The sequence below is a fragment of the Bos indicus x Bos taurus genome, chromosome 5 (assembly GCF_003369695.1).
Source record: "Bos indicus x Bos taurus breed Angus x Brahman F1 hybrid chromosome 5, Bos_hybrid_MaternalHap_v2.0, whole genome shotgun sequence".
In the NCBI taxonomy this organism is placed as follows: domain Eukaryota; kingdom Metazoa; phylum Chordata; class Mammalia; order Artiodactyla; family Bovidae; genus Bos; species Bos indicus x Bos taurus.
Window position 1 is genome coordinate 81,685,270 of NC_040080.1, and position 12,449 is coordinate 81,697,718.

General features: G+C 39.2%; 1 protein-coding gene across 2 annotated transcripts in view; it reads right to left on the reverse strand.

Moving 5' to 3' along the window:
* The window catches only part of GXYLT1 (glucoside xylosyltransferase 1), a 51,746-nt gene that overhangs the window by 28,603 nt on the left and 10,694 nt on the right, over positions 1 to 12,449 (reverse strand). For both annotated transcript variants that reach the window (XM_027542594.1, XM_027542595.1), the window contains one exon: positions 5,005 to 5,176. In XM_027542594.1, the coding sequence (XP_027398395.1) occupies positions 5,005 to 5,176 (172 nt within the window). The remainder of the gene's footprint in view (positions 1 to 5,004; positions 5,177 to 12,449) is intronic.

Below are 12,449 nucleotides of genomic sequence, written 5' to 3' on the forward strand. Positions count from 1 at the left end.
GTAAAGAACTGATGAGAAAATATTATCTGGGACTTCTCTGGTGGTCCAGTGGTTAAGACTCCATGTTTCCACTGCAGGGGGCTCAGGTTCATCCCTGGCTGGGAAACTAAGATCCCACATGCTGTGATGCATGGCCAAAATATATTTTTTAAAAAAGAAAGAAAATATTTATCTATGCATTTTTTATATTCATAAGATATTCCTCATGATTAAATATTTCAGTAAATATATATCTAACACAGAGTTTTTGTTTCTGGCCGCACTGTGCGGCCCACAGGATCTCACATCTCTCCAATCAGGGACTGAACCCAGGCCCTTGGCCAGAAAAGCTCCAAGTCCTTACCACTGGTCTGCCAGGGAAATTCTTCCAGTGCCAATTTTTAAAAAATCATTACAAAAAAAAGCAAAATCTGATTTTCTCATCTGAAAATCTATAATGAATACATTTTAGTTTCCTGAATGCATCTGGAGACTCTGAATTGTTTCAAATTCAGAAAGCGTTACCTATCATTGCTGCTTCAACAGTATTGTTGATGTAAATTTTCTACAGAGCATTCACAATCTCTGGGAGAAGAAAAAAATACAGACTGAAGGTCTCTTTTTGAATTATGTCTGTGTTCAAGTAATTTTTAGAAACATCCTCCTTCTTCTTTTCTTCCAACATATGTTTGGAAGGAACATATGCCTTCCAACATAGTTTAAGGGAATAGCTTTATATCCAACACAGCTTTGATGTCTCCATCAACTAGTTTCAAACACTAGCATTTTATTACCCTTGCGTGACTTATTAATCACTTATTAAAGACCCTTTAAATACCAACATCAAAATGAAATCTTAATCATTTTTAAAATTCCAGTATCTAGTCATCTTTTTTGCAGTAAAAGCACATTCCAGAAAATATTTGATTCTCTTTCATCAAAAGAAAACCCAAACATTCTCAGAGTTAACTATGATAGTTAATGAAAAACTAAGTTTAAAAATATAACACATACTACACAAGCAATAACTCATCTAGATTTGAAGACAACAGAGAGCTGCATATAAGATGAAGCAATAAATTTATTTTACTTTTATATTATATTTTCAAAGGCTTCCATAGTTGGTAGCAATCTGTTGCTAGTCTTTGAACTGTTAGGACAAGATTAATTCTTCTGTTAATATTTCAGAAAACAACCCAGATAATTACCTTAGGATCAGAAAAGCACATATCACAGATACAGAAACTATAAATATTTTAAAACGGTTAAGTAAGGCTTTAATTTTGGTTATTTTATTGAACTACAGCTGATGTACAATATTCTGTAAGTTACAGGTATACAATACAGTGATACACACTTTTTAAAGGTTATACACCATTTATAGTTATTATAAAATACCAGCTACAGTTCCTATGTTGTACAATATATCCTGTAGCTTATTTAATACATAATAGTCTGCATTTCCTAATCTCCTACCCCTGTATTATCCCTCCTCCTTTCCCTCTCCCAACTGGTAACCACTGGTTTGTTCTCTGTAACTGTGAGTCTGTTTCTTTTTAGTTATATTCACTTGCTCACTGTAATTTTTAGATTCCACCTATAAGTAATATTAAACAGTACTTTTTTTCTCTTACTTATTTCACTTAGCACAGTATCCTCCAAGTCCATCCATGTTGATGCAAATGGCAACATTTTCATTCTTCTTTATGGCTTGTTAGCATTTCAGAGTGTGTGTGTGTGTGATTACATACAACCTCTTCTTTATCCATTCATCTGTTGATGGACACAGGTTGCTTCCATATCTTAGCAACTGTAAGTAATGCTGCTATGAACATTGGGGTGCATGCATCTTTTCTAATGAGTGTTTTTAGGTTTTTTCCCCAAATATAAACCCAGGAGTGGAACTGCTAAGTCATATGGTAGTTCTATTTTCAATTCTTTGAGAAACCTCCATACTGTTTTCCACAGTCTGCACCACTTTACATTCTCACCAAGAGCACACAGGATTCCCTTTTTCCACATCCTAACATTTGCTGTTCGGATCTTCGTGATGATAGCCATTATGACAGATGTGAGGCAAGATCCACCGTGGTTTTGATCTGCGTTTCCCTGATGACTAACATGCAATATTGAGCATCTCTTCCTGTGACTGTTGGTCATCTGCATGTCCTCTCTGGAGAAATGTCTACTCAGTTCTTCTGCCCATTTTTTTAATCAGGCTGTTTTTTGATGGTAAGTCGTATGAGTTGTTTATATATTTTAGACATTAACCCCTTACTGGTCATGTTGTTGTTCAGTCACCAAATCGTGTCCAACTCTTTGTGACCCATAGGTTGCAGCACACCAGGCTTCCTTGTCCATCACCATCTTCCGGAGTTTGCCCAAGTTAATGTCCCTTGTATCAGTGATGCCATCCAGGCATCTCATCCTCTGTCACCCTCTTCTCCTTCTGCCTTTAATCTTTCCCAGCATCAGTGTTTTCCAATGAGTCAGCTATTCACAACAAGTGGCCAAAGTGTTGGAACTTCAGCATCAGTCCAATGAGTGCTCAGGGTTGATTTCCTTTAAGATTGACTGGTTTGATCTCGTTCCTATCCAAGGGACTCTCAGGAGTCTTCTCCAACACCACAGTTCAAAAGCATCAATTCTTCAGTGCTCTACCTTCTTCATGGTTCAGCTCCCACAACTGTACATAATTACTGGAAAGACCATAGCCTTGACTATACAGACCTTTGTCGGCAAAGTGATGTCTTTGCTTTATAACACACTGTCTAGATTTGTTATAGGTTTCTTGCCAAGAAGCAATCGTCTTCTAATTTTAAGGCTACAGTAACCATCTGCAGTGATTTTAGAGCCCAAGAAGAGGAAATCTGTCACTGCTTCCACCTTTTCCCCCTCTATTTGCCTTGAAGTGACAGGACCAGATTCCATGATCTTCATTTCTCAATAGTGAGTTTTAAGTCAGCTTTTTCACTCTCCTCCTTCACCTTCATCAAGAGGTTCTTTAGTTCCTCTTTGCTGCCATTAGAGTGGTATCATCTGCATATCTGAGGCTGATGATGTTTCTCCCAGCTATCCTGATTCCAGCTTGTAACTCACCCAACCCAACATTTCTCATGATGTGCTCTGTAAGATAAATAAACGGGTGACAATATACAGCCTTGTCATACTCCTTTCTCAATCCTGTACCAGTCAGCTGTTCCACACAGGTTTCTAACTGTTGCTTCTTGACTGGCACACAGGTTTCTCAACATAAAGGTAAGGTGGTCTGGTATTCCCATCTCTTAATTTAAGAGCCTTCCACAGTTTTTTATGATCCACACAGTCAAATGCTTTAGCATAGTCAATGAAACAGAGGTAGATGCTTTTCTGGAATTCGCTTGATTTCTCTATGATCCAGCAAATGTTGGCAATTTGATCTCTGGTTCCTCAGCCTTTTCTAAACCCAGCTTGGACATCTGGAAGTTCCCAGTTCATGTAATGCTGAAGCCTAGCATGCAGGATTTTGAGTAAATCCTGCATGCTAGGCATACTGGTCATATCATCTGCAAGTATTTCTCCCACTAAGTAAGCTGTGTCTTTTTGGCTGGTCAATGGTTTCCTTCGCTGTGTAAAAGCTTTTAAGCTTAATGAGGTCCTATGTGTTTATTTTTGCTTTAGGAGACAGATCCAAAAAACACTGCTATGATTTATGTCAAACAGTGTTCTTCCTATATCTTCTTCCATGAGTTTTATGGTCTCAGGTGTTACATTTAGGTTTTCAATCCATTTTGAGTTTTTGTGTATGGTCTTAAGAGAATGTTCCAATTCCATTCCTTGTAAAACAGTAAGTAAAGCTTTATACCTCTTAGAATCAAAGATTTTAGCAGGAAACTAAAAGACTTGAGGTCACAAGTAGTATTTTTCAACTAATATGAAAAATGAACTAAATTACCTGAGAAAATATCAAACAAGCTTTACCTACATAGGTCAAGCATAAAAATCCAAATCAGTTTGAAAGCTTAACTGAATGGACACAGAGAGACAGACAGAGATGGTTAAGGCATAATCACCGTCACTTTTACCACCATTTCAGAACACAAGGTTATGAGATTTCTGGGGAATTTTCTTTTTTGTGTATGTTCTCCCTTCTATGTTTATCTGTTCTCTTCTTCCTGCATAGTAATTTTTTTTTGTTAAGATAATGCAGTGGTCCTGATTAAAAGAGTATATTTTCAGTCTTCACAAGTAGCTAGATATGGTCACATGACTAAGATCAGACCAATGATATACTGGCAGGAACATCCTGTGCGACTTCTAGAAAGTCTCCTTAGAAAGGAGGAGAACACTGTTCTTCACTCCTTTTTCCCTCATGTTGGCTAGGATATGAGTGTGATGACTGGAGCTTGAGCAGCCATCCTGGATCATGAGGTAGAAGTCTTATGTTAAAGATGGCTCAGCCACATGAGAGAAAAAAGAGCAGAATCCCTGAAAACATGGGGCTGCCACGTAACACAGACTACCTGCTTTTATATAAGAGAGAAATAAACTTCTATCTTTTTAAGACATTTTGGGTTTTCTGCCATTACAGCCAAACTGATTGCAACTAATGCAAAACCAAAATAGAAAACCTTCCTATCAGAACAAGAAGTCACTTCCCTCCATATTATCAATTAAAAGTTCCCTCCACTCAAAACAGAATCAAAACCTTGTGCACACTCTGACTGAGCCACTCTCAAGGCACGGATGGGAACACAATTAAGACACAGGACTTCTCAGTCAAAACATCCTGGAACTACAGTTAGTAAAACAAAACCTCCATGCTTGGCAAAGGACTAAGTAGGACTAAGCAGCCTAACGCCTTCACAGAGACAAGCCTCCTTCTTACACTCCAGGTCTGGATGCACAGACGCAAGTGGCAGCAGGGAGCAGTCCCCACTCTAAGAGGGCAGAGCTGCAGGATAAATATTTTTGTTCAATAACATTTTACTATAGTATATGTTAAATATTCAACTCTACAGACCTGACTAAGTCTCAAATACTTACTATGCCTTTAAAACTATCATGCAGTTGATCTTCAGCAAAAATATGGAACTGAAGAGGTTTGATGCTAAAAATGAGCGCTGACTTCAACATGGTTACAGTTTCTTCCAGTCTTTCCCCGCAGGCAACCACGGCTAGGTGCACTCTCTCAACGGGCTGCATTTTCACGCCATATCTGATAGAAAAGATAACCACATATTCCAACAGTTTTAGTACAGGGTAACATGTTAACAACATGGTATTCTGACTGTGTTCAAAGACTTAGGTTTGAACAATAAGGTCCTACTGTATAGCAGAAGGGATTATATTCAATATCCTGCAATAAACCATAATGGAAAGAATATGAAAAAATATATGTATATAATTAAATCACTTTGTTGACTTCAATTTTTGGTTAGAGATCCTTTCTGTAAAATGTAAAAGGGCATTAGAAATTATATTGTTTAATAGTTGTATGTATATATTACTAAGTAGCAGGAACAGGTGGGTGATCAATCATTTTTCTTAATTTTACAGGCTAAAATTATTGCAGTTACATTGCTTATTAGCACAGGACTTTGGAATCTTGAGTATTCACGTTTGCATGTGGCAGAGTGGACCCAGAACTGTTTTCTGAAGAAAATCTTGTTCATGGATATTCCCTGACGAGGATATCAAAAAAGAGAAAATATGCTAAATAAAATTAAATACAAACAACTGACTATATAAAAAAATGCAAGCATGTGTGTGTGCTCAGTCATGTCTGATTCTTTGCAACCCCATGGACTACAGCCCGCCAGGATCCTCTGTCCATGGGATTTCCCAGGCAAGAATACTGGAGTAGGTTACCATTTCCTCCTCCAGGGGATCTTCCCAACCCAGGGACTGAGCTCATGTCTTCTGCATCTCTTGCCTTGGGCAGGTGGATTCTTTACCACTAAGCCAGGTAGGCCCAAATATTAAATTCATACATCTTAATGTTTTAACATTAAACATTTGGAATTATACTTTTATCCTTTTTAATAATTATACCAATTATTTATATTAACATGATAAAAAATTAAGCCTGGAGATAAATAGATAGATAGATAGATAGATAGATATAAAACGTGCTCCTGCTTTTACTGTGGATCTGCCCATTCCTATTAACAAGCTTGTTTGTTAAGGGCCTAGAGACACTTAAGACAGCAGTTGAAACTGATGCTTTTCTGGTCTTACTGGGTTCCTGAGGCCTGAGAACAGGTTCATTTCTCTTGTATACACAATTACTGGTAACTGTCAGCCTTCAGCACAGAATACTCACCTCCTAGGAAAAAAAGGGGTGATTTCCTTCCCTGATCCCTCAACTGGGAGACTGAAACTCATAACCTTGATAACTTACCCTTAATGGGCTGATTATTCTAAAGGTGAAGCTCTTTACAAAAAAACAACAAAAACTGCTTTTAAGAAAATGAAACTTCCCCCAGATACCTGACAAAGTTAAACATTATTACACCACTTTGTTAAAGGTGGTAAATGGAGAAGTCACATATAAAGTGGTATTTCTTGGAAGAAGAATATTTACTATTCAAGAAACGGTGCTGATATTTCACTCATCAAGTTATTAAGATTATTAATAAGATTAAGATATCAGGTACATATCTTGCCTTTAAAATTTACATCAATCTACCAGGAACTGATTTTTATGAGTGGTCTGAAGAGGGGACAACTGCACAATTTTGCATGTGGCTATCCAGTCGTCCAAGCTCCTTCTGTTACAGGGTCACAGAGAGGCCAGCCTTTCCCTACCCACCTGCTATGCCACCTCTCTCACACATAAGGTGTAGCCCAAGCTCGGGTCTTTTGAAAGCTCTGTGTTTCTGTACTGATAGCAATTAGAAAGCAACAGCACCTCCTTCCTGTCTGCACCCTCTATCCATTCCCCTCTTTTCTGTGGAGCCCGTCAGTGTTTAACACTGGATCCCTATCAGGGGAGACCATCCACACATTCTATATCTAAACAAGGGCATGTGAACCCAGTTCATCTCTAAGCAGTGGAAGTCAAGTAACACAAGCAGAAGCCAGGGCAATCAAGACACACAACAATTTCACAGAGCTCTAAACTGTCTCATCTTTCTGATAAATGCCTCCAGATCCTGTTCCTCATGATGACCAAGATCTGAGAATCTTATAATGGGCTCGAATTACCCAGCTGGCCATAACTCGATCCTGTTCCAAAGATAAAAAGCCTGGAGACTTAAGAAAGTAAGCAGTAACAGGCATGTGCCACTTTGCAGAGAACTCTCTACATACAGAGACAAGAAGCAGAATAAACCTGCTCAAGAAAAACAAGTCAAATGTTCTTCATGGAAAAAAAGTCCCTCTGAGTCAGTCCCAGGGACTCTGGCTCTCAGGCACTGCAGCAAGGCTTCTTCTAATCATACTGCTAGCACTCCTCCCACCAGTTTCTATGAAATTTGCTTTTCTGTGTCTCTTTTCACTAAAAGCATTATACACAGTACATCTAAACTGAGAAGACAAAACATGGTTTGAAGATGTCTCTGCCCACCACCCAGTCCCTAGACCCAGGGATGGGAAGTCACTGCAACTGGACGAAATCTAAAGTAAGCTTCTACACTAGAGGAAGGGATGACTGAAACTTTCGAAGAAATTAATAGGAAAGTAGCCATTCAAGGAATTTTGATCCCAACTGAATGGTGTTAATATTGTCAGGATCTACAAAAATGTGCTATATGTTATATATTAATCACAGTGTGAATAAGAAAAAACCCCTGTGGATTTAAAGAAATGTTATCCAAAAGGACATTTTAAAGTCCACTCTCTTCTTCTACAGATATAGGATCAGAAGATATCCTTCAGATAATTCAAAGTTAATACCTGAGGGTCCCCATGACTAAATTTGGCATCACCTGAACACAAACAGCAATTTTGACAGTAATGAAGGGTAACACATTCTATCAAAAAAACTGAATCAATGGGTCCAAAATGATACTAGTAAAGGGTAAGGAGGGCAGGGGGAGGAACTCTCCTTTAAAGAAGAATACCAACCAAAAAATGTAGAAGGAATGGGAAAACCAAACAAAGCACTATTTTGCATTCACTCTTGTAGTAGATGATTTGAACAGGAATAATTAATAAATGCTAAAACCACACAGTATCAAGGTTTTATCCCCACACATTACAAAGGGGATAATGATACTGAAACAGTGTAGAAATGTGATACCACCACCATAACCACCTGATCAAACAACCAATTATGTTAACCATCTACCACCAGGTGCCTCCCAACAGCACGCCCAAAGGGCACCGGATCTCCTGTGCAGAATTCCTGCCAAAGATCCTGAATCTGATCCCAAGCGGACAGGCAAGTTCAAACAAAGGAACATTCTACAAAACAAAAATATCATGTCCCTGCCCTGCCCCCCCTTCAAAAAAAAGTCTGCAAACTGTCCTAGAGAAAAGGGGGACTAAATAGATTTAAATAACTGAATGTAATGTATTTTCCTTGACTGGGTTCTGAATGGGAAAGAAAAGATATAAAATTCATTAATAGGTAAATAAGGAGATATGAATATATATAAATGTATATGTAGTATACAAATATAATATTATCAGTGTTTGAAGCAGGAAATGGCCACCCACTCCAGTATTCTTGCCTGGAGAATTTCATGGACAGAGGAGCCTGGCAGGCTACAGCCCATGGGGTCGCAAACAGTTGGACACGATTGAGCAACTAACATACACATATTGTCAGTGTTAAATAAACTGAAGTGCCAATTTTGTTATGGTGAAATTGGAGAATACCCGTGTTCTTAGGCAATACATGTTCTTAGGCAAATACAAAAATATGTGTCATGGTGGTGGCGATTTAATCTCTCAGTTGTGCCTGATTTTTGTGACTCCAAGGACTGTAGCCTGCCAGGCTCCTCTGTCCATGAGATCTTCTAAGCAAGAAGACTAGAATGGGTTGCCAGTTCCTTCTCCAGGGGATCTTCCTGACCCAGGGATCGAACCCGCTTCTTCCACATTGCTGGTGGATTCTTTACTGCTGAGCAACCTGAGAAGCCCATGTGTCATAATGGCTGTTGCTCAAATGATTCAGCCACAAAGTGGCAAAATGTTAGTAACAGGTGAATATCCAGTACGGGTAAGTGTGTCCACTCTGTTGTTCTTATAGCCTCTGTAGATGTGAAAACTTATCAAGGTAGAAAGTTGAGAGGAGAAATCTAGGGAAAAAAGTTAACACAATGTTTTAGATGAAAATTCTAATATAAATACTGTAAATAAGCCTTAAGAACAGACTTATTTTAAGTAACATTCCTGTTATAAAGGAATAATAACTTTCCCTCTCTTTTTAAAAAATTAGGCCACACTGAAAGCTTCCCGTGTGTTCTTCTAACCTATAATTAAACTAGTGTTTTCTCTATAAAAGAAAACAACGTACAATAAGATTTAGACTAGGAATTAGCATTATAACGAAGTACATAAACTCAAGGTAAGTAATTACATTTCTGGTAACATTCTCCTCAAACTAAAATAATAGCTACTATGAACTAATTTTTAAAATTTGCAGTTGAACAAAATTGGAAAACTCTACTCAGAAACACTAATGATAATTTCCTTAATGTGTAACCTTTAAAAAAAAAAGTTTTTCCTCTTACTATAGAGAAAAAGAATTGTAGTGAATTATCATACTAGGTAAAACTACTTTAAAGGTTGTATATAAATCACTTTTGGAAAAGGGCATGGCAACCCACTCCAGTATTCTTGCCTAGAGAATCCCATGGACAGTAGAGCCTGGCAGGCTACAGTCCACGGGGTCACAAGAGTCAAACACAACTGAAGCAACTTAACATGCAGCACGCATAAATCACTTTTGGGACAAAATGCAATTCTTTGCAAAAAAACTGCAAGATTTTATGTAAAGCATTAAAAATCTAAAAATTCAATATGAAGTATTAACTGTTAAAATACAATTTAACATAGTCTGTAAAAATATACCTCTAAAAACTAGTATGGAACCATTCAAGATAACAGTTCAGGTAATAAATACACAGACACTATGAACTGAAAATCAATTCCCATCCCAAAGAGAAAGATTATTTTAAAAGCTCAAGTCATTTAATAATATTAAAATTAAGAGATTATATAATGAAAAGATAGCTAAAATTTTTAAATTAAACAGATTAGGTAAACATTTGTAATCAATGTCAAATATATTCTTCTTAGAGTTCATAAAGTAATCATTAAAAACCAAACAGGTAAATATCAATACAGACAATGCAAACAAAACTTTTAAAAGATAAACACATACAGAAATATATCAAGAAATAATCAATGAATATAAATCAATAAAAAATATCATTTTACTCTACTAGGTGGCAAAATTATAATTCCCAATAATGAATGCTAAAGTTATGGTGACAACACAATGCTGGTGCAGGCTTATAATTTTTAGAACACAAGGGATTATCCATTCTTTGTAATATTTGAACTCCTTTCACATGCTAGACACGGGATAAGCCAGAAAGCCACGATCCGAACCTCATACAATTTACAGCCTGTTGTGAAGAACAGATTTTTTAAAGATTTAAACAAAAAGCATGGTAACTGCTTAACTAGAAAACAACTGAGGTTGCTAAGAGGGCTTACTACACAAACATCTAACCTTAAGTCTGGAAGTGCTGGGGGAAATTACTACTAGTCATTTACTGGTTGCCAAGCACCTGGCTAAATAATGGGGCTTAAATAATGAGCAACACTTGGTGTCTGTCTACAAAGCCAGCACTTCTTGAAATGGGTAACAATTCACAACCACAGGAGATGCAGCAGGTACGGTACGTGACAGGATACAGAGAAGGAAGAAGAGGTGGGCAGGAAGTGAGATCACAGTGGCTGGATGAGAAATGATGGCATGGGAGTTCAGGCAGAGAAAGGAGGGGGCCGGCAAGAGCCCGGGCAAGAAAGGAGACGAGCAGGAATAGTCACTGTGGACTGACACACGCAGAGTCCACCGCGCGTGAAGATACAAAACCCAGACGAGGGGAGGCGTGATGAGCCAGAACGAATCGGCAGGTAAAAATCACCCCAGCGCAGCTGCAAACACGGCTCGGGAGCTCAGGAAAGAGCTCTGGACTGAAGAGACCAATTAAACAGGTGATCCCGTGACCATCCAGGGAGCAGGGAAAGAGCAGAGTCCTAAGGAGTCCAGAGGCAGAGAGAAACAAACCCTGGGACACTGGTCTCAAGAGCCAGAGATGGAGACAGCACTGAAAGGAAGACAGAGGAAGAGGTAACAAGGAAGCAGATTAGGCCTCGGAACAATTCCGACATCAGAGGTGACCTCGGGTCAGAAGCGGGTGCTGCTCACAGTTGAGGTGTGAAGGTGGCTTTTGTTTTTTAAGGAAGTAAAGCCAGAAGATACTCTTATAAATGCTTGCTGGTGAAGAGAAAAAATAAAGGAAGGAGGCTTGAAGGGAAAGGGCTGGAAGCAGGTGCTGTAGGGACTTCGCACTTGTTTCAAGGACAGAGCAGGGAGACGAGGTGTGAGCACTGGGGCACAGTCAGCCAGCAAACACTCAGATGCAGATACAAATTACCAAAAGCACATGCAGGAAATGGACAAAACACGTGGCGATTTGGGCTTTTTTATGTTACTTCTGGCAGTCCATGGGATCCCAAAAAGTCAGACAGGACGGAGCCACTGAACTGATGTTACTTTATGATCATAGCATAATAAATCAATTGGGAGGAATTAACCCTCCAGAGAAGATCAAAATATACAAATTCAAACTGGGAACTCTGAGACAAGTCTGAGGAGGAGAAAACGGTGCTAGCTGAGGGCCCACTGCTGCCAGACAAGACGGGAGTCCTAATGTTGGCAGAGGGAATTTCCAAGATGCTTTCCTAGGTGAGTGGAGAAGCTCTCGAGTCAGGCCAAAATGCGGTGTTAATTAAATACTGAAATGGAGCATGAGAATGACACAGCAGCTGTACAGCACTTTGGCTTGTCTGCCAGTGTGAACAGGCCAAGTAAATACGGGATTCCCAAGTTTACAGCAAGAAACTGCGTGTGCTGGACTGCAGCATGCAGGCCTGCAAGCCTGTACTTGCTCAGTTCCAAGACAGGAGGGGGAGGCTGGAGTCACGCGACAGGGACACCAGTGGCTTAATGGACAAGGGGAGTTTACACGTAGGAGGCAAGGCCCGGCAGCAACACCCCACCGTGTGCAGAGGACAGGGCAGCAGTGTCTGCTTCTGGGGAAGGAAGATGACCAGTTATTGAGCTTCTGGGGAAGGAAAGATTACCAGTTATCGAGAACTGACCTCAGGTTGGCTCACTGGTTACCAGGGAAACCAGCAGAGGGGTAGGCCTCTTACCATCCCTTTGATAAGCTATCATAGAGATGTTCTGATTTAAGTGTTAGAACACTCACTAGTCCGTTTAGGGGCAATTACGCAGGAAGGTC